General features: G+C 41.9%; 1 protein-coding gene and 1 pseudogene across 3 annotated transcripts in view; one reads left to right on the top strand and one right to left on the bottom strand.

Annotated features, from left to right (window-relative positions):
* The window catches only part of wdr36 (WD repeat domain 36), a 176,769-nt gene that overhangs the window by 8,773 nt on the left and 148,311 nt on the right, over positions 1–19,685 (top strand). For all 3 annotated transcript variants that reach the window (XM_070883956.1, XM_070883949.1, XM_070883962.1), the window contains exons 2-4: positions 3,184–3,211; positions 6,725–6,825; positions 16,644–16,761. In XM_070883956.1, the coding sequence (XP_070740057.1) occupies positions 3,184–3,211; positions 6,725–6,825; positions 16,644–16,761 (247 nt within the window). The remainder of the gene's footprint in view (positions 1–3,183; positions 3,212–6,724; positions 6,826–16,643; positions 16,762–19,685) is intronic.
* LOC139278788 (5S ribosomal RNA) lies at positions 10,442–10,560 on the bottom strand (annotated as a pseudogene).

The raw sequence follows: 19,685 nt of genomic DNA, 5'->3' as shown, positions 1-19,685 counted from the left end.
ATCAGCAAGATAAAGGACACCCTCAAAGCCTTCACCAGCCTGTCCTTGCCGCACAGTACTGTCCCCCGGTCATCAAGATCCACGGCGCGCCCCTGGACGACGTGGACCGCTTCCCATATCTCGGGAGCCTCCTATCAACAAGAGCAGGTATTGACGACGAGATCCAACACTGCCTTCAGTGTGCTAGTGCAGCCTTCGGCCACCTGAGGAAAAGAGTGTTCAAAGACCAGGCCCTCAAAACTGCCGCCAAGCTCATGGTCTTACAGGGCAGTAGTGATACCACCCCTCCTGTATGGCTCAGCAACATGGACCATGTACAGTAGGCACCTCAAGTCGCTGGAGAAATATCATCAACGATGTCTCCACAAGATTCTACAAATCCCCTGGGAGAACAGACGCACCAACATTAGTGTCCTCGACCAGGCCAACATCCCCAGCATTGAAGCACTGACCACACTTGATCAGCTCCGCTGGGCAGGCCACATAGTTTCCATGCCAGACACGAGACTCCCAAAGCAAGCGCTGCACTCTGAACTCCTTCACGGCAAACGAGCCAAAGGTGTGCAGCGGAAACGTTACAAGGACACCCTCAAAGCCTCCCTGATAAAGTGCAACATCCCCACTGACACCTGAGACCTTGGCCAAAGACCGCCCTAAGTAGAGGAAGCGCATCCGGAAGGGCGGTGAGCACCTCGAGTCTCGTCGTCGAGAGCATGCAGAAATCAAGCGCAGGCAGCGGAAAGAGCGCGCGGCAAACCAGTCCCACCCACTCCTTCCCTCAATGACTACCTGTCCCACGTGTGACAGAGACTGTGGTTCTTGTATTGGACTGTACAGCCACCTAAGAACTTACGTTAAGAGTGGAAGCAAGTCTTCCTCTACTCCGAGGGACTGCTTATGATGATGAATAATGGACTTGAGCATTTTTTTCCAACGTCGGATGTTAGGCTAACTGGTCTATAATTTCCTGCTTTCTGTCTGCCTCCTTTTTTAAATAGGGGCATGACATTTGCGGTTTTCCAATCCGCTGGGACCTCCCCAGAATCCAGGGAATTTAGGTAGATTACAACCAATGCATCCACTATCTCTGCAGCCATTTCTTTTAAGACCCGAGGGTGCAAGCTATCGGGTCCAGGGGACTTGTCCACCTTTAGTCCCATTATATTACCGAGTACTACTACTTTAGTGACCACGATTGTTTTAAGTTCCTCCTATAGCCCCTTGATTATCCACTATTGGGATGTGAAGACCAATACAAAATATTTGTTCAAAGTCTCTGCCATTTCCCTGTCCCCCATTATTAATTCCCCAGTCTATCTTCCCTCGTTATTTTTTTAGTCGTTCTTTGCTGGTTTTTAAAAATTTCCCAATTCTTTGACCTCCCACTAATCCTGGCCACTTTGTGTGCCGTTGTTTTCAATTTGATACCATTCTTTATTTCCTTAAGTTAGCCACGGATGGTTATCCCTTCTCTTAAAGTCTTTCCTTTTGAGTTGTGAAATATCTCCTTAAATGATCATACATGTTAGAATTAAGCAGGCCATCATCAGACCGAGAATCATGAGATGAGCAGTAATTTCTGATCCTCCTTGAAGAGTAAATATAAGCTATTAAAGGGTTGCAAGAAAATCTTGAGGCATGAATGGTGCACGAAAGGACACTCACAAGTAACAACATTTGCTTTGCCTTTAGCTTGGGCATCTGGTAATTTGATAAACCTGTGTACTTGAATTGTAGCTAGAACCTGCTGGACTACTGCTTGAACGAGATCTCGACAAAGTGCTCTCTCAAACCGTTTATATGTGAATGGACATACAATCAATGCCTTCTGATATATGCATTTCATGAATCCCCTTGGAGCTGAGGAGGTGCCATTTGGGAGAACCTTTTATCAAAGCGTTAAACAGCAAATAGTGTATGGAGTTGCGCCTTGAGACGCCATTGGCTTAAAATTATACTTGGGTTAAATCGTTAAATTGCTGTGTTTGATTTTTTTACATTTTTGTGAGAGGTTTAGTATAGGATGGGAGTGGAACAGATGACTGAAACCTGCATGACTTGGGAGATCCTGAAATCTTGTTCTACAGGAGATTGGAGAATTACTGTAATGCACATACCAGTAGCTGGTCACCCTGCAATAGTGAATTAAAGAAAAACTTTAATTTAAAGAACACCTTTCACATCCTTGAGATGTCTTGAGGTACTTCACAACCAATGAATTACTGTTATGTATGCAAATGCAGCAGCCAATTTTCACACAGCAAGATCCCACAAAGAGCAATCGGATAAATAACTGATCTGTTTTTGCTGGTGTTGGTTGAAGGATAAATGTTGGCCAGGGCAAGGTGAAATTCCCTATTCGACTTTGAATAGTTCCAGAGGACTGTTTGCCTTCGCCTAATCAAGTAGATGGGGCCTCGATTTGATGTTTCCTGAAAGATGGCACCTCCGACAATGCAGCACTCCATTGGTACTACACTGAAGTGTCACGCTAGATTATATGATCAAATTAGTGAGGAGGGAATTGGGTGGCCATCAGGATAGGAAGAGGAGAAATGGGAGGCAGTGCAGGGAACCCTGAGAATGTTGAATTGGCAAACACATAGTCCATATAGCCTGTAACATTGACAGCGACTAAGAATGGCAACCATGAGGAATTCCACTGCACTGGAGATTTCATCGTTGGGAATAGACAATAACTTGAATTAATAGAGCACTATTAATGTAGAAAAATTGGAGTGCAGAATTTGGGAGCGATTATAGGGCTGGAGAGATTGTGAAGGGATTTATAGACAAGGATTTTAAATTTGAATACATTGAGGTGAGGGGAGCTGGTAATGTTTGATGGGAATGGATGAACCAGACATGAGCAGCAGAGTTTTAAAATCATTTGTTTTTGTGATGTGGATGATGTTGGCAAGACTGCATTTATTGCCCATCCAAAGTTGCACTTAATAGCACATGTTGGGCTGCTGCTTTGAACCGCTGCAGTTGTGCAAATCTAGCCCCTTGATTTTTGTACAGCATAAGTTAGTTTTCCATTTTGAAATATTTTGGTGAATATCTCATTAGCGTAAATCATATAACTTACATTTTTTTATCACCATTAATATAGTAAAACAACCCAAAGTAATCATCCATAGGCTAATCAGTAATATAAATAACATTTCTGTTATTTAACAGGTGAAAAGACTTGGAATAGTTGCAGTTAGTAAGTATACAAATTTCTATTCATATTGTTTTTAAAATTTAGATTATGGTTTGCTTGCATTCTTTACTTTATAAAAGACAACTCTTCTGATTCATATTGATTGGTGCAATCTGCAGTAAATTACAATTCAAGCTCATTTTTCACCATAATCAAGGGTATAAGTAATTTGTTACACTTGCAAGGTGAGATGTATCCCTGAAGTTACCAACATAAAAAATCAAGAATATTTACAGTGCTTCACAAAAGAAATGCAGACCATTCTAAAAGTTAGCAGAACAGATTTTACTGGTCATTCATCTCATTTGTTGTTTGGACATCGCTGCATGCTTAAGTGATTGCATTTCAAAAATAATTAATTGCTTGCATTTGGAATGTCTGGAGGCTGTGATAAGATATGAATCAGAAGATTTTTTTTTACCAACTGTACTGAGAAAGTGGTGTGGGATGTAGTTCTTAATAGTAGTGGCTCTGCTACTACCATTAGTCACTCGGGGAATTCCACAGGGATTATTGTTGGGACTGTTGCTCTTCATTATCAGTGATCTGACTAAGGACATCAGGGGAATTGTCTGCAAGTTGTTGATGTGGGAGGTGTCTATCAATCATCATAGTCGCCTGGAACTTGTTTGACTTTGGGTTTCTTCACATTACTGACCACCTCCGTTTGTCCCTCGAGCTTGTCCAGCTTTTTGTGGTTGATTCCATCCTGTATACATCAGCTTAGGTTTGCGCAACCTCTGTGCTCATGCCATTATCTCCTTTATGGTTTAATAGCTAAATCACTTCATCTTGTATACCTTCCTTCTGTGCCGTAAATGGGACAGTGGATATCTTGGGACTGATTCTGGAAGGCTCCACTTGCTGGATAGGAGTGTAGGAAAGAAGAACTAATTGTGTTTTGTGACATCCCAAAACGCTTATCTGCCAATTAAGTATTATTGAAGTGTAGTCACGACTATAATTTAGGGAAACAGGGTCAGCAGAGATCCACAAACAGCAATGAGATAAATAAGCAGATAATCTGTTTTGGTGGTGGTGTTTCAAGGACAGATATTATTTTGGACTTTGAGAGACCTCCCTAGCTCTTTGATTACTGCCATGGGATATTTTACATCTACCCAAGCGGGCAGATGGGGCCTCGGTTTAACGTTTCATTCAAAAGATGGCATCTCTAAAAGTGTAGTGCCTTCTCAGTACTAGACTGAACTCTTGAGTCCTGGCATGAAGCTTGAATACGACCTTCTGACTCCGAGGCACGAATGCTACCACTGAGTCACAGTTGATACCTAAAATGTTAGTTGAGCAATCCGCCCAGATTTTGTGAATTAAAGCCTTTAAACATATTCTGAGGCTATACTACAGTCCATTGAAACCCTCAGTACTACTGACAAATGCATGTTGATCAGTCCCGTGCCAAATCAATTTTTTTTTTAAACCAAAGCTTTCTCTCCCATTGAATTGTTCACACATGTGAAATGAGGATGATTTGGATTGCCTAATCTTTTAGTAGTTGGCTTCTGAAAGGTGTCTTATTATTTTCAGTATTGGTTGTAAAATTTGCTTTTTTTTATTACTACCAACTTTATCTACATTTTTATTACTGCATATGTGCTTGGTGAGACATTTACCATGCTTTTTCCGAAAGGAATCTTGCTTCTAGCGCATATTTCACTTTTTATCAAAATGCCCAGTATGGGAATCTCTTTGGTACACCAATATTTGTAGGAAGTAAATTGATTCACAATGAGACAAGGAAGGCAGGTACAGTTACTATCGGATGTTATGTACCTGCCCATACTACTCTAGAACCTATATCCAGATAGATCCTACCTAGGCATATCAGAAAAGAGTTAGCTGGGCTATTTCTTTATGAAAAGGAATGGTGTCACAAAATTGAGTAATCTCTTGGCAAACTTATAATTACTGTAGGGACGGCTATTTCTGTGCCTCTACAGGCAGCAGAACCTTCCAAGACACCATTAGTTACCATCACCAACAGCATATTCATCACATTCCCTGTGGAAGAAGTGCTAGTTGGACAGGGCACTGAACTTTTACCGGTGCCAGGGCTCCCAAGAGTGCAGAGCATTGCAGATGGCATCCATTTGGTAATCGGATTCCAAACACCTACACCATAGTGTATGAAATTAAAGGTCCAATCTATTGATGTCTAGGTTCTGTTAGATGATGGGAATCTCATTGTACAAGTCAAAACCTGATACAAAAATAGAAAATGCTGGAAACACTCAGTAGCTTAGGGAGTATCTGCGAAGAGAATAGATAAAATGTTTTGGCTATGGATATTTCAGATAAACAGCATTTAAAAAGGAACAACCGAAGGAAGGGAAAAAACTATATAACTACACACTGGAAAATAAATAGAATGTCCTGTGACCAGATCAAGTGATCATCCATTTGCTTAATTTGGATTAGTGTTAATTGTTTTTTGATAAACATTATATTCGATATAATCAGAAATATGGAACTCCTTCCCCCAATATCTCTACCTCGACACCAGAAACCTCCTTGCGACCCCTTTTTTTTTTTATCATGCTTTTAATCATTACGGACATACTTCTAATTTTTTTCTTCCTGCTCTTTTTTTTCTATCAACCCTGTAAAGCATTCTGAAAGGTTTCTTTTTATTATATTGAGCACTATATAAAGGTACAACGTCCCGAATCCGGCAACCTCTGGACTGAGGCCGTTTCGGTTTTTGGGTTTTTCCAGATTTCAGAAAAGAAATCCGATGTCCCGAATCTGGCAACCTCGTGGACAATTTTCGGGTATTTCTGGATTTTGGAGAAAATCCAGCAACCTTGAGGCCGGGCTGGCTTGAGTATTTTTCTGTATTTAAAATATGAAACGGAATGTACTCAAAGCATGTGTTGGGATGAAAGGAAGACTTTTCTTCAAGGTGGACTCCCTGAAATAAGGAATCGACACCTGCCTGTGTAGCGACCACTGAATCACTCAGACGAAACCTCGGTTCAACCGGTCGTTATTCAAGCATGCAGGGGAAGAGTTCAGGAATGAACCTTTGAAATACAAGGATTTCTACATGCACAGTTATACAGTTTTATTTGAGGTGTGCAACCCTCCTATAAAACTCATTGATTTGAAGACCCTTATCAGACTCTTTTCCTTCCCCCCCCCCCCGATCAAAACCCCCCCCACAATCAAGGGTTTCTAGATGCACAGTTATTTTCGGTCCGTTTTGAGAGCAGAAAGTCGGCGCACCTCAGGTAAGTGTGCCGAAAATACCGGAGAGCCAAATTTGGGCCCATTGTACCTGTAAATACAAGCTATTGTTTTGATGGTGGTTGTTTTTCTCAGTCTATTTTTATATTTGGGAAACATAACTTTATATATAAATTTAAATGTCTGTTATTGAATCATTTCCTCTAAGGAAGTTTGGCCTTGGCATTTGTAACAAAATAAATCTGGCCTAATTTTAAATAAAAGTCAATTCTGATGATATTCCAGTTTAAATGTTGTAATTTATCCTTTTAGGTAATGCACTTCCTGAAGACATCACTTGTCTGGCAGCAGACCGAATGCTTGTGTTTGCAGCTCATGGCAACTCTGTAAAAGCATTCGCCAGAAACAAAGAGGTGAGTTTAAATTTTGTTCAGTAAGTTGAATGATATCTTTTGAGAAATTTCAAAACTTTAGAAACTCATTTATGACTCTTGGACTTTATAATTAAAATTAACTTGTATTGATCATTTTTTCCTGATTTATAAATGTGCGTAGGGTATTAATCTTGCATAAAACAATTAAAATATCTTAAATGATAAAGAATAAAAATAGATAGGAAGGACTGGGGTTGCAAAAGGTGAGAAGAATAAACCTGGTAACTACAGGCCAATCAGTTTAACATCTGTGGTGGGAAACCTACTAGAGACCATTGACGTGGACAAAATTAATTCTCACTCGGAGAAGCATGGGTTAATAAGGGACAGTCAGTACAGATTAGTTAAAGGCAAATCATGTCTGACTAAGGAGCTAAATTTAAAAAGTAGGACCTCAAAAGTAGTAATCTTGGGATTGCTACCAGTGCCACGTCTTAGTCAGAGTAGGAATCGCAGGATAGCTCAGATGAATAGGTGGCTTGAGCAGTGGTGCAGCAGGGAGGGATTCAAATTCCTGGGACATTGGAACCGGTTCTGGGGGAGGTGGGACCAGTACAAACCGGACGATCTGCACCTAGGCAGGACCAGAACCAATGTCCTAGGCAGAGTGTTTGCCAGTGCTGATGGGGAGGAGTTAAACTAATATGGCAGGGTGATGGGAACCAATGCAGGGGGACAGAGGGAAATAAAATGGAGACAGAAGCAAAAGACAGAAAGGAGATGAGTAAAAGTGGAGGGCAGAGAAATCCAAGGCAAAAAACAAAAAGGGCCACTGTACAGTAAAATTCTAAAGGGTCAAAGTGTAATAAAAAGGCAAGCCTGAAAGCTCAGTGCCTCAATGCGAGGAGTATTCGGAACCCAGAAGAGGGCTCTGAGCTAGTTAGAGTGGGTGAGAGCTCAGATGAACAGGACCCCAAAAAAGAATGCAAAAGGCAGGAGACAATAGAGCAGAGTAGCACTGGGGTAAGTGTAAACCACAAGATGACAGGAAGGGACAATATGTATGAATATAAAGGGGCTGCAGGAGGGGTCAAAACTAAAATTCATAGTTTAAAAACTAGTATTAAAACACTCTACCCAAACGCACGCAGCATTCGAAATAAAGTAAATGAGTTGACGGCACAAATCATTACAAATGGGTATGATTTGGTGACCATTACAGAAACGTGGTTGCAGGGTGGCCAAGACTGGGAATTAAATATACTGGGGTATCTGACAATTCGGAAAGATAGACAAGAAGGGAAAGGAGGTGGGGTAGCTCTGTTAATAAAGGATGATATCGGCAGTTGTGAGAGATGATATTGGCTCTAATGAACAAAATGTTGAATCATTGTGGGTGGAGATTAGAGATAGTAAGGGGAAAAAGTCACTGGTGGGTGTAGTTTATAGGCCCCCAAATAATAACTTCACGGAGGGGCAGACGATAATCAAGGGAATAATGGAGGCATGTGAAAAAGGAACAGCAGTAATCATGGGGGATTTTAACCTAAATATCGATTGGTCAAATCAAATAGCATGGGGTAGCCTTGAGGAGGAATTCATAGAATGCATATAGGATTGTTTCTTCGAACAATGTGTTACAGAACCTACAAGGGAGCAAGCTATCTTAGATCTGGTCCTGTGTAATGAGACAGAAATAATAAACGATCTCCTAGTAAAAGATCCTCTCGGAATGAGTGATCACAGTATGGTTGAATTTGTAATACAGATTGAGGGTGAGGAAGTAGTGTCTCAAACGAGCGTACTATGCTTAAACAAAGGGGACTACAGTGGGATGAGGGCAGAGTTGGCTAAAGTAGACTGGGAACACAGACTAAATGGTGGCACAATTGAGGAACAGTGGAGGACTTTTAAGGAGCTCTTTCATAGTGCTCAACAAAAATATATTCCAGTGAAAAAGAAGGGCGGTAAGAGAAGGGAGAATCAGCCGTGGATATCCAAGGAAATAAAGGGGAGTATCAAATCAAAGACCAATGTGTATAAGGTGGCCAAGGTTAGTGGGAAACTAGAAGATTGGGAAAATTTTAAACGACAGCAAAGAATGACTAAGAAAGCAATAAAGAAAGGAAAGATAGATTACGAAAGTAAACTTGCGCAAAACATAAAAACAGATAGTAAAAGCTTTTACCGATATGTAAAATGGAAAAGAGTGACTAAAGTAAATGTTGGTCCCTTAGAAGATGAGAAGGGGGATTTAATAATGGGAAATGTGGAAATGGCTGAGACCTTAAACAATTATTTTGCTTCGGTCTTCACAGTGGAAGACACAAAAACCATGCCAAAAATTGCTGGTCACGGGAATGTGGGAAGGGAGGACCTTGAGATAATCACTTTCACTAGGGGGGTAGTGCTGGATAGGCTAATGAGACTCAAGGTAGACAAGTCCCCTGGTCCTGATGAAATGCATCCCAGGGTATTAAGAGATGGCGGAAGTTATAGCAGATGCATTCGTTATAATCTACCAAAATTCGCTGGACTCTGAGCAGGTACCATCGGATTGGAAAGCAGCTAATGTTGTGCCTCTGTTTAAAAAAGGGGGCAGACAAAAGGCAGGTAACTCTAGGCTGGTTAGTTTAACATCTGTAGTGGGGAAAATGCTTGAAGCTATCATTAAGGAAGAAATAGCGGGACATCTAGATAGGAATAGTGCAATCAAGCAACATGGATTCATGAAAGGGAAATCATGTTTAACTAATTTACTGGAATTCTTTGAGGATATAACGAGCATGGTGGATAGAGGTGTACCGATGGATGTGGTGTATTTAGATTTCCAGAGGGCATTCAATAAGGTGCCACACAAAAAGTTACTGCAGAAGATAAAGGTACGCGGAGTCAGAGGAAATGTATTAGCATGGCTAGAGAATTGGCTGGCTAACAGAAAGCAGAGAGTCGGGATAAATGGGTCCTTTTCGGGTTGGAAATCGGTGGTTAGTGGTGTGCCACAGGGATCGGTGCTGGGACCACAACTGTTTACAATATACATAGATGACCTGGAAAAGGGGACAGAGTGTAGTGTAACAAAATTTGCAGATGACACAAAGATTAGTGGGAAAGTGGGTTGTGTAGAGGAAACAGCGAGGCTGCAAAGAGATTTAGATAGGTTAAGCGAATGGGCTAAGGTTTGGCAGATGGAATACAGTGTCGGAAAATGTGAGGTCATCCACCTTGGGGGGGGGAAAAAAAACAGTAAAAGGGAATATTATTTGAATGGGGAGAAATTACAACATGCTGTGGTGCAGAGGGACCTGGCGGTCTTTGTGCATGAAACTCTTTTTGGAGTTTATCTGAAAAACATAAAACATTAAACCGTGCCACCCGACATGGATGACACACCAGACATTTACAAGGCCCTTTTTTTTTTCTTTTTTGTGTTTTTTTTTGTGTTTTTCTTTTTTTTGGGCACTAAAATCACATTTTTCCAGTGCCCCCTATAAAAGGGGAGGGGGACACTAAAAGCACCGGCAATTAAAACAAATTAAACTTCAAAATATAAAATCAAATTAAAATTTGGTTGCCGGGCGTGACGATGCACTCCAGTCCCTCCGGTGCCCACCTCTCGCGGAAGGCCGCGAGCGTACCGGTGAACACCGCGTGCAGTCTACTGCACCTGGTATTCCCAGGCGGTCTCCCATCCAAGTACTAACCAGGCCTGACTCTGCTTAGCTTCTGAGATCAGACAAGATCGGGCATTTTCAGACTAGTGTGACTGTATTCCCAAAAAGTTAGTTTGCAGGTGCAGCAGGTAATCAGGAAGGCGAATGGAATGTTGGCCGCCTTCATTGCGAGAGGGATGGAGTACAAAAGCAGGGAGGTCCTGCTGCAACTGTATAGGGTATTGGTGAGGCCGCACCTGGAGTACTGTGTGTAGTTTTGGTCACCTTACTTAAGGAAGGATATACTAGCTTTGGAGAGGGTACAGAGACGATTCACTAGGCTGATTCCGGAGATGAGAGGGTTACCTTATGATGATAGATTGAGCAGACTGGGTCTTTACTCGTTGGAGTTCAGAGGGATGAGGGTGATCTTATAGAAACATTTAAAATAATGAAAGGGATAGACAAGATAGAGGCAGAGAGGTTGTTTCCATTGGTCGGGGAGACTCGAACTAGGGGGCACAACCTCAAAATACGGGGGAGCCAATTTAAAACCGAATTGAGAAGGAATTTCTTCTCCCAGAGGGTTGTGAATCTGTGGAATTCTCTGCCCAAGGAAGCAGTTGAGGCTAGCTCATTGAATGTATTCAAATCACAGATAGATAGATTTTTAACCAATAAGGGAATTAAGGGTTATGGGGAGCGCGCGGGTAAGTGGAGCTGAGTCCACGGCCAGATCAGCCATGATCTTGTGTAATGGCGGAGCAGGCTCGAGGGGCTAGATGGCCTACTCCTGTTCCTAATTCTTATGTTCTAACCTGTTCGAGTTCTTTTGAAGTAACAGAGAAGGTTGACGAGAAGTTGTTGTATATTTGGACGTTCAGAAGGCATTTGATAAATTACCACACAACAAACTTATTTGGAAAATAGAAGCATATGGCAATAAAGGGATGGTGGTAACTTGCGTACATAATTGGCTAAGGGATAGGAGGCAGAGAGTAGCGGTGAACGGGTATTTTTCTGACTGGAGAGAAGTATGGAGTGCGGGTCCCCCTAGGGGTCGGTGTTAAGATTATTGCTTTTCTTGTTATATGATCTAATTGAATGGCGGAACAGGCTCAAGGGGCTGAATGGCCTACTATATGTAATTGTGAAACAATTGTCTTTAGTTTCTTTATTAGGTGGTGAACATGCAAGTAAAGATTCTATTTCACAATTTATGAAACAATTCACAGTTTTTGGGATACACAAGATACCTATAATAAAATTCCACATTTTAAGAAGCAGCTAAGCTTAAGGACAATGTCATTGAAGAATCCATATTAACAAAACAAAACAAAATAACTATTGTTTTGGGTGCACATGTTTATCGAAAAATGCTTTTGAGATTGTACAGTGACACTTTTGACACCTGTAACTTAGAAAACTGCACATCATTCAAAAATGAGTTGATATATTTCCTAGCTGTGCATAATCCATGGACTGGATTCTGTTAAGTATTATTTTGATGTTACATCATTCAAATGTACTTGATTATTATTGTTTGACCAGTTTATCTATTGAGTACTAACACTTGAAATTCATTTTTGATTCATAGAATTATTTTTAAATAGAGTAGTATTTTTACCCGTTAACTGAATTCAGTTGGGGCATCAAAGTTGTAATAGTAATTACACCACAAAATCATCATTCAATAGAGTATAAACTAATTTTGTGTATTTATTTACTATGGTATATTAAAATTTAAATTGTTCTGTGGCATTTCTTGTAACCAGTATGTTGGAGAACCATGTAGGTTTCTTTCCCTGCTCTGCTGTATTCCTTTTTTCAGCATGCTTCTATTGGGGAATCAGAATCGGGCCAAGGCATCTCCACACAAGGAGGAAGGTTGTTGCCAGCCCATTTGCATATGCCTGTTGGTGGATGACTTGAGAACAACAAGAATCATAGAAATTAGGACACAGAAGGAGGCCATTTGACCCATTGTGTCTGTGCCGGCCGAAAAAGAGCTATCCGGCCTGGGAATAATTACCCATCCTATTGAGTAGGGAAAATATGTGACCCAGTTAGACCTGAACGCAGAGAAAATTGTGGAGGGGAAATTGGAAAAATTGCAACTTGGGGTTAGTTATTTTAACTTAGAAGTTCTTGAATCTGCTTGCCATTCCATAACTAATGTAACTGACACTTGTTGGTCTAAGTATAAAAACAGAAACATATATAATCTTTTCAAACAAAAGATCAAAAGAAATAAAATACTTCCAAGTGAAAGCCAAAATGAAACAACAATCATCAGTATATTGATGTAAAATTGAGCTGCTAATTTTTAATCCTGGTACACATTAGGCAGCTCACCATACAGTGGCCTCCCCCAACTCCAGAATTCAATATGTGGTGAGAAGGCAAAAGAGGTGTGTTTCAGATCTATCAAAAGGCTAGCGTTGTTGGGCCTAATTGTTGTCATTTGTTCTTTATTTTTATATCCAATTAAAATGATTAATAGAGGAACCCGTATTACATAGAATATACAGTACAGAAAATACAGCACAGAAAAAAGCCATTCAGCCCAACCAGTTCATGCTCCACTTGAGCTTCCTCCCATCCTTCCTCATTTAACTATCAGCATAACCCTCTATTTCCTTCTCCCTCATATGCTTTTCTAGCATTCCCTTAAATGCATCGATACTACTTGCCTCAACTACTCCCTATGGTATAGAGTTTTACATAGTTTCTTCCGAATTCCCTATTTGATTTCTTGGTGACTATCTTATATTGATGGCCTCTAGTTTTGCTCTTTCCCACCTGGAAACACTTTCTCTGTGTCGTGTCTTTATCAAAACCTTTCATAGTTTTAAAGACCTCTATTGGGTCACCCCTCAGCTCTTTTCAAGAGAAAAGAGACCCATCATCCTTTCCTGATCGATATAACCTTGCATTTCTGGTGGTATCCTTTTAATAATATGGCGATCAGAACTAACACAGTACATTAAGTGTGGTCTAACCAAGATACAATATCTTCTTTGCTTTCCCACCTCTAAAGATTGACAACATCCGTTAATTGCTTCTGCTTTAAATTCCCTCCCTTCTCCTTGTCCATTTTCCCCCTGCCGTAACCCTTAAATTTGTATACTTCTCTAATTTCTCTCCTATCTTGCCCTTTCCAAGCTTATCTTGTCAATGAGACTGACCACCTGCTCTCTCGACCCTGTTCTTACAAAATTGCTGACTACCCACCTTCCCTTCCTGCTCCCATGTTAGTGGATATTGTTAACAGCCCCCCCCCCCCCCCACTTCAAATCTGCCGTCATCACCCCTCTTCTCAAAAAAAACAACTCTTGATCCTTCACTCTCCGCAAACTATCACCGCATCTCCAAACTCATTTTCCTCTCCAAAGTTCTTGAATGTTTTGTCGCCTTCCAATTCCATGCATATCTTTCCCAGAACTCCTTGTTTGAATCCCTCCAAACAGGCTTCCACCCCTGCCACAGTCCGAAACTGCTCTTGCCAAGGTCACAAATTGCATCCTAATTTTTCTGCAACAAAGGTAATTTATCTCTTCTAATCCTTCTGGACCTGTCTGCAGCCTTTGACACGGCTAACGACAAAATTCTGCTCCAGTGCACCTCCACTGTCATCCAGCTGGATGGGACTGCAGAAGCCTAGTTTCATTCCTATCTTTCCAGCCGTAACCATAGAATCACCTGCACTGGATTGACTCTCTTCGACCCATACCTTCACCTCTAGTGTCCCCCAAGGATCTATCCTTTGCCTCCTAGTTCTCATCTGCATGCTGCCCCTCGGTGACATCATCTGAGTGTTTTCACATGTATGCCGATAGTACCCAGCTCTCCTCCACCTCTCCCAACCCCTCCACCGTCTCTATACTATTAGACTGCTTGTCTGACATTCAGCACTGGATGAGTAGAAATTTCCCCAATTAAATATTGGGAAGACCAAAGCCATTGTCTTTGGTTCACGCCACAAACTTCGTTCCCATTCCACTGATTCGATCTCTCTCCCCAGCAGCTGTCTAAGGGTGACAAAGTCTGGTCGCAATCTTGGTGTCATATTTCATCACAAATTGAGCTTCTTACCTCAACTTATCTGCTGCCGAAATACTCATCTGTGCCTTTATCACCTCTAAACTTGACTATTCCTGGCCGGCTTCCCTAGTTCTACCCTCCATAAACTTGAGGTCATCCATAACTCGCACCAAGTCCCGCTCACCTATCTCCCCTATGTTTGCTGACCTACATTGGCTCCCAGTTAAGCAACGACTCGATTTAAAAAATTCTCATTCTTGTTATCAAATCCTCCATGGCCTTTCCCCATCTAATCTCTAATCTCCAGCCCTATAATTATCACAGACTTCTGCACTGTGCCTATTCTAGCCTTATTGATCACCCCCGATTTTAAATGCTCCGCCATTGGTTGTTGTGCCTTCAGCTGCCGAGGTCGTAAGCTTTGGAATTCCCTACCTAAATCCACTTCTCTTTCCTCCTTTAAAATGCTCCTTAAAACCTACCTCTTCGATCAACATTTTGGCCATCTGCCCCAACTTCTCCTTAGGTGGCTCGTTATCATTTTTTTTAATAACATTCCTGTGAAGCACCTTGGGATGATATATTACGTTCACCCATGGTGTCTCATTAATGTTTAGTTTGTTCTTGTTTTTAGTGGAATATATTTTTCCTGGACTCTGAACACCATTTTAAATGTTTCCCATTGCTGTTCTACATCATTATTTGCCAATATTGTTCATTTTATCTTCCCAAGTTCTATTCTAAGCCCCTCAATCAGCTTTTCTCCAATCTATTATCCTGGGCTTTGACATGCTTATGTCCTTCTCAATTATTTTCCTAAACTATATCATATTATGGTCACTATTGCCTAGATGTTCCCCTCCTTTTACTTCTCTTATCTGCTCTGGTTCATTCTGCATTACTAGATCCAGTAGCAAATCCTCCCTTGTTGGGCTACTTACATAATGGTTTAAAAAGGTGTCCTGCACACATTGTAGGAACTCCATTCCCTTATCCCCTTTACCTATCTACCTCAATTAATTTTGAGGTAGTTGAAATCCCCCGTGATTTATTATTTTGCTTTTTGCTAATTTCCCTAATTTGTTTGCCTATTTCTTCCTCCATCTGCCTTCCACTATTGGGTGATCAATAGACTACCCCTATTAGTCTATTGATCACCCAATAGACTAATAGGGGTAGTCTATTGATCACCCAATATTTTTATCATTTATCTCTATCCACACGGTATCAATTTCTGTCTTATAGATGGCTGCGTTACTTATTTCTACTGCCATCATGTTATCTTTATTATATCATGGAATAGTTTAGAAATGTTTAGGACAACAGATTACATTATCTGTTCTTTTTGGAAGTCCAAATTTAAACGTAAAATCTACCACTTTTATGGACTTGTTTTTATTTTGTCGTGATGTGCAATTTAATTGTAGTCCTTCGTCTTAAACTCGCTAACCTTGAGCTCTCATGATGGACTGTGCATCTTGTTAAACTTAACCACTACTATTGATTTTTTGGTAAATTATAGTTCCATGAGTCGGATTGCCCCTGATACCTCGCCCAAGTAGCCATTGTTCAAGTGATCTCAAACCCAATCCTGTCCAGACTGACATCCATAACATGTAATTCCAGCAGCAACTGGTCTGTATGGCTCTGCTATCGCCATAACCAGCTAAGCAGTAGGGTTGTCTAAATTATATTGTTGCTGTATGGCAGTACTGAAAGAAAGGAAATGCAGGACTAGAGAAGTTGCAGCTTTTCATCCAATACATCAAGAAATTTTCAACTGTTACCAAAAATATTTTAATATTTGGTGAATAAAACTTGCAACATTTTGTCAGTAAAACGATACACAGTTTGGGTTCTTGCGATTCTGTATATATACTAAGTTTCCCCCTTGATCATCCAGGGTAATCAGGGTAAAAATTGGGGTGCGTGATCAGCCATGATCTTGTTGAATGGAGGCGCAGGCTCGAAAGGCCGAATGGCCGACTCCTGCACCTATTTTCTATTTTCTATGTTCTATGTAATCTCTTTTTCAGTATAATTCATTGATTTAACTTGTTAATACAGTACTTGAAACATTTTTTTAGTTTGGCAACAAGTGCTTGTTTTCTCTAATTATCAGACAATTGACCGATTTTTTTTTTTTTCCCTTCATTTTAGATTGTGCATACATATAAAGGACATAATGCAGAGGTCCACCTTCTGTTGCCCTTTGGTGATCATATGATCTCAGTGGATCGAGATAACATACTTATCATTTGGGATGTGCAATCAGAGGGTGAGTTTATTAGATTACATAATATACTTGCTGCTGTACTTCTAGAATCTCTTCGACCACTACTTCCTTTCCTACATTTTCAGGATTGTCATTTGGAAGTATTGAGATTAGCAATTTAATCTGAGCATAGGATAACACTTGTACACTATCAGTTATGTTTTCAATGCTTTATGTTTCTTTAATTTTGTCCTATCATTTCTGAAATTGTTGACTCATTCTGGGTTCCATGTCATCTAGTCTTCCGATACCGCATCCAAATGGCCATTCTTTGTGTGTCCAGAGATTTGGTACACGATTCTACTACGGGTCATTGTAGCCAAGCCTAATCTTGTTCTACATACACATACTGGATAGTAATTGGAAGTGGTTTATTTTTCTCCCTGTCCCACCCATAGCCCAAGAACACTGAAACCAATTGTAATACCCTACTCCAGATGTGATAATCTGATTTATTCCAATGAATGTTTGAACCTGGGACCTTCCTGATCTGTATGGTTCAGTATTATGGTGCATTTAACCTCTGAGCCACCTGAAATTCAGTGTTTAGATTGTCTCTGCATTGTAACATTTTATCACACACCAGTAAGATGTGCATCACTGCTGGAATGCACAACGCATATAACACAATCCTAGAATATAATAAAATACAATAACCATGACCAGTTGTTTCATGATGCAATGGTAACTTCAGTTTTGGATTCAATGGGCCCAAGTTTCGGGCTGCGCCTAGAACGGTGCAGCCCCGACCTGGACGCCCGTTTTTCACGCCACAAAGTGCACCTAAAAAATACTTACCAATTCTCCGGCTCCCTGCAGGTTCTCTGGAGCTGGGCGTGGCGCAGCACGAGCTGTGGGGTGCGGAGCCAGGTCCCTGCGCTGAAAACCGTGCCGGGACCCTCTGTACATGCGCGCTACAGTGGGCGCGCATGTGCAGTAGCTCCAGGCGCCCAAAACTGTGTGGGAGGGGCCCGAAGCACGCAGCCCCTAGCCCTGGCCGAATGGCCTCACTGGGGCTGCGTGGATAAGGCTGACCTCCCACGCCCAGCTCCTGCTTCCTCCTGACCCGACTCGTCCCCGACCCGACCACACCCCCACCCCCGGACCCGACCCGACTCGCGTTCCCCCCCGGACCCGACCCCGGACTCTCGCTTCGCCCCTGGACCCGACCCAATCTTGGACTCACGTCCCTCCCCCCCCCCCCGCCCCAGGACCCGATCCCCGACCACCTACCTGTAAATCCGGTGCTGGGCCCGAAGTCTTGGGCCCAGCCCATTCAGCCTCCCTCTCCTCTCTCCTCCCTTCTCTTTCTCACCCCACCCCCACCCCCCCCTTCTCTTCACCCCCCTCCCCCTCCCTTCTCCCTTCTCCCTCTCTGTCTGTGTGTCCCTCCCTCCCTCCCGTCTCTCTCTCTCTCTCTCTCTCTCTCATTTCCCCCCCCTCCCACCCTCGCTGTTAGAAACACAGACACTGACAGACAGAGAGTGAGAGAGACACAGACAGACAGAGACACTGCGGGGGGGGGGGGCCCGTCGCAACACGCTGTTGGAGGGCTCCCGGTGCTGCAGTCGGTAAGTAGAAAATGTTTTGTTTTATTGATTTAAAAAAAATAATAATAATTTTTTGATTGATTTATTGATATGTTTATCATTTATTATTGATGGCTCTTTATTTGTAAAACTGGTGTTTAATGTTTGTAAACTTCCCTTTAAACCCCCCCCCCCCCCCCCATTCCCTACGCCTGATTTGTAACCTACGCCTGATTTTCTAAGTGTAGGCAAGGTTTTTCTGAGCGTACAAAAGTCTACACTTACTCCATTCTAAGTTAGTTTGTAGTAAGTTTTCACTGCCTAAACTTTCAAAACGGGCGTATGTGGCCGGACACGCCCCTTTTGGAAAAACAAAAATCTGTTCCAAACTGAAACTGTTCTAACTGACTCACTAGAACTGGAGCAAACTAAATGCCGAGAATTGCAATTTCTAAGATACTCCATTCTAAACCAGTTGCTCCAAAAAAACAGGAGCAACTTTGGTTCGGTATTCACAAACAACCTTCCGGATACAAAAAGGGTCGGAGGGTCTAGTAAGGAGGAGGAAGAGGGAAATCCTTATTAGTCGGGAAATTGTGTTGGGGAAATTGATGGGATTGAAGGCTGATAAATCCCCAGGGCCTGATGGACTGCATCCCAGAGTACTTAAGGAGGTGGCCTTGGAAATAGTGGATGCATTGACAGTCATTTTCCAACATTCCATTCTCTGGATCAGTTCCTATGGAATGGAGGGTAGCCAATGTAACCCCACTTTTTAAAAAAGAAGGGAGAGAGATAACGGAATTATAGACCGGTCAGCCTGACATCGGTAGTGGGTAAAATGATGGAATCAATTATTAAGCATGTCATAGCAGTGCATTTGGAAAGAGGTGACATGATAGGTCCAAGTCGGCATGGATTTGTGAAAGGGAAATCATGCTTGACAAATCTTCTGGAATTTTTTGAGGATGTTTCCAGTAGAGTGGACAAGGGAGAACCAGTTGATGTGGTATATTTGGACTTTCAGAAGGCTTTCGACAAGGTCCCACACAAGAGATTAATGTGCAAAGTTAAAGCACATGGGATTGGAGGTAGTGTGCTGACATGGATTGAGAACTGGTTGTCAGACAGGAAGCAAAGAGTAGGAGTAAATGGGGACGTTTCAGAATGGCAGGCAGTGACTAGTGGGGTACCGCAAGATTCTGTGCTGGGGCCCCAGCTGTTTACACTGTACATTAATGATTTAGACGAGGGGATTAAATGTAGTATCTCCAAATTTGCAGATGACAAAGTTGGGTGGCAGTGTGAGCTGTGAGGAGGATGCTATGCGGCTGCAGAGCGACTTGGATAGGTTAGGTGAGTGGGCAAATGCATGGCAGATGAAGTATAATGTGGATA

The sequence above is a fragment of the Pristiophorus japonicus genome, chromosome 1, assembly GCF_044704955.1.
Source record: "Pristiophorus japonicus isolate sPriJap1 chromosome 1, sPriJap1.hap1, whole genome shotgun sequence".
Taxonomy (NCBI): domain Eukaryota; kingdom Metazoa; phylum Chordata; class Chondrichthyes; family Pristiophoridae; genus Pristiophorus; species Pristiophorus japonicus.
The sequence above is the reverse complement of the archived record's forward strand: the minus strand, read 5'-3'. Positions and strand labels throughout refer to the sequence as shown.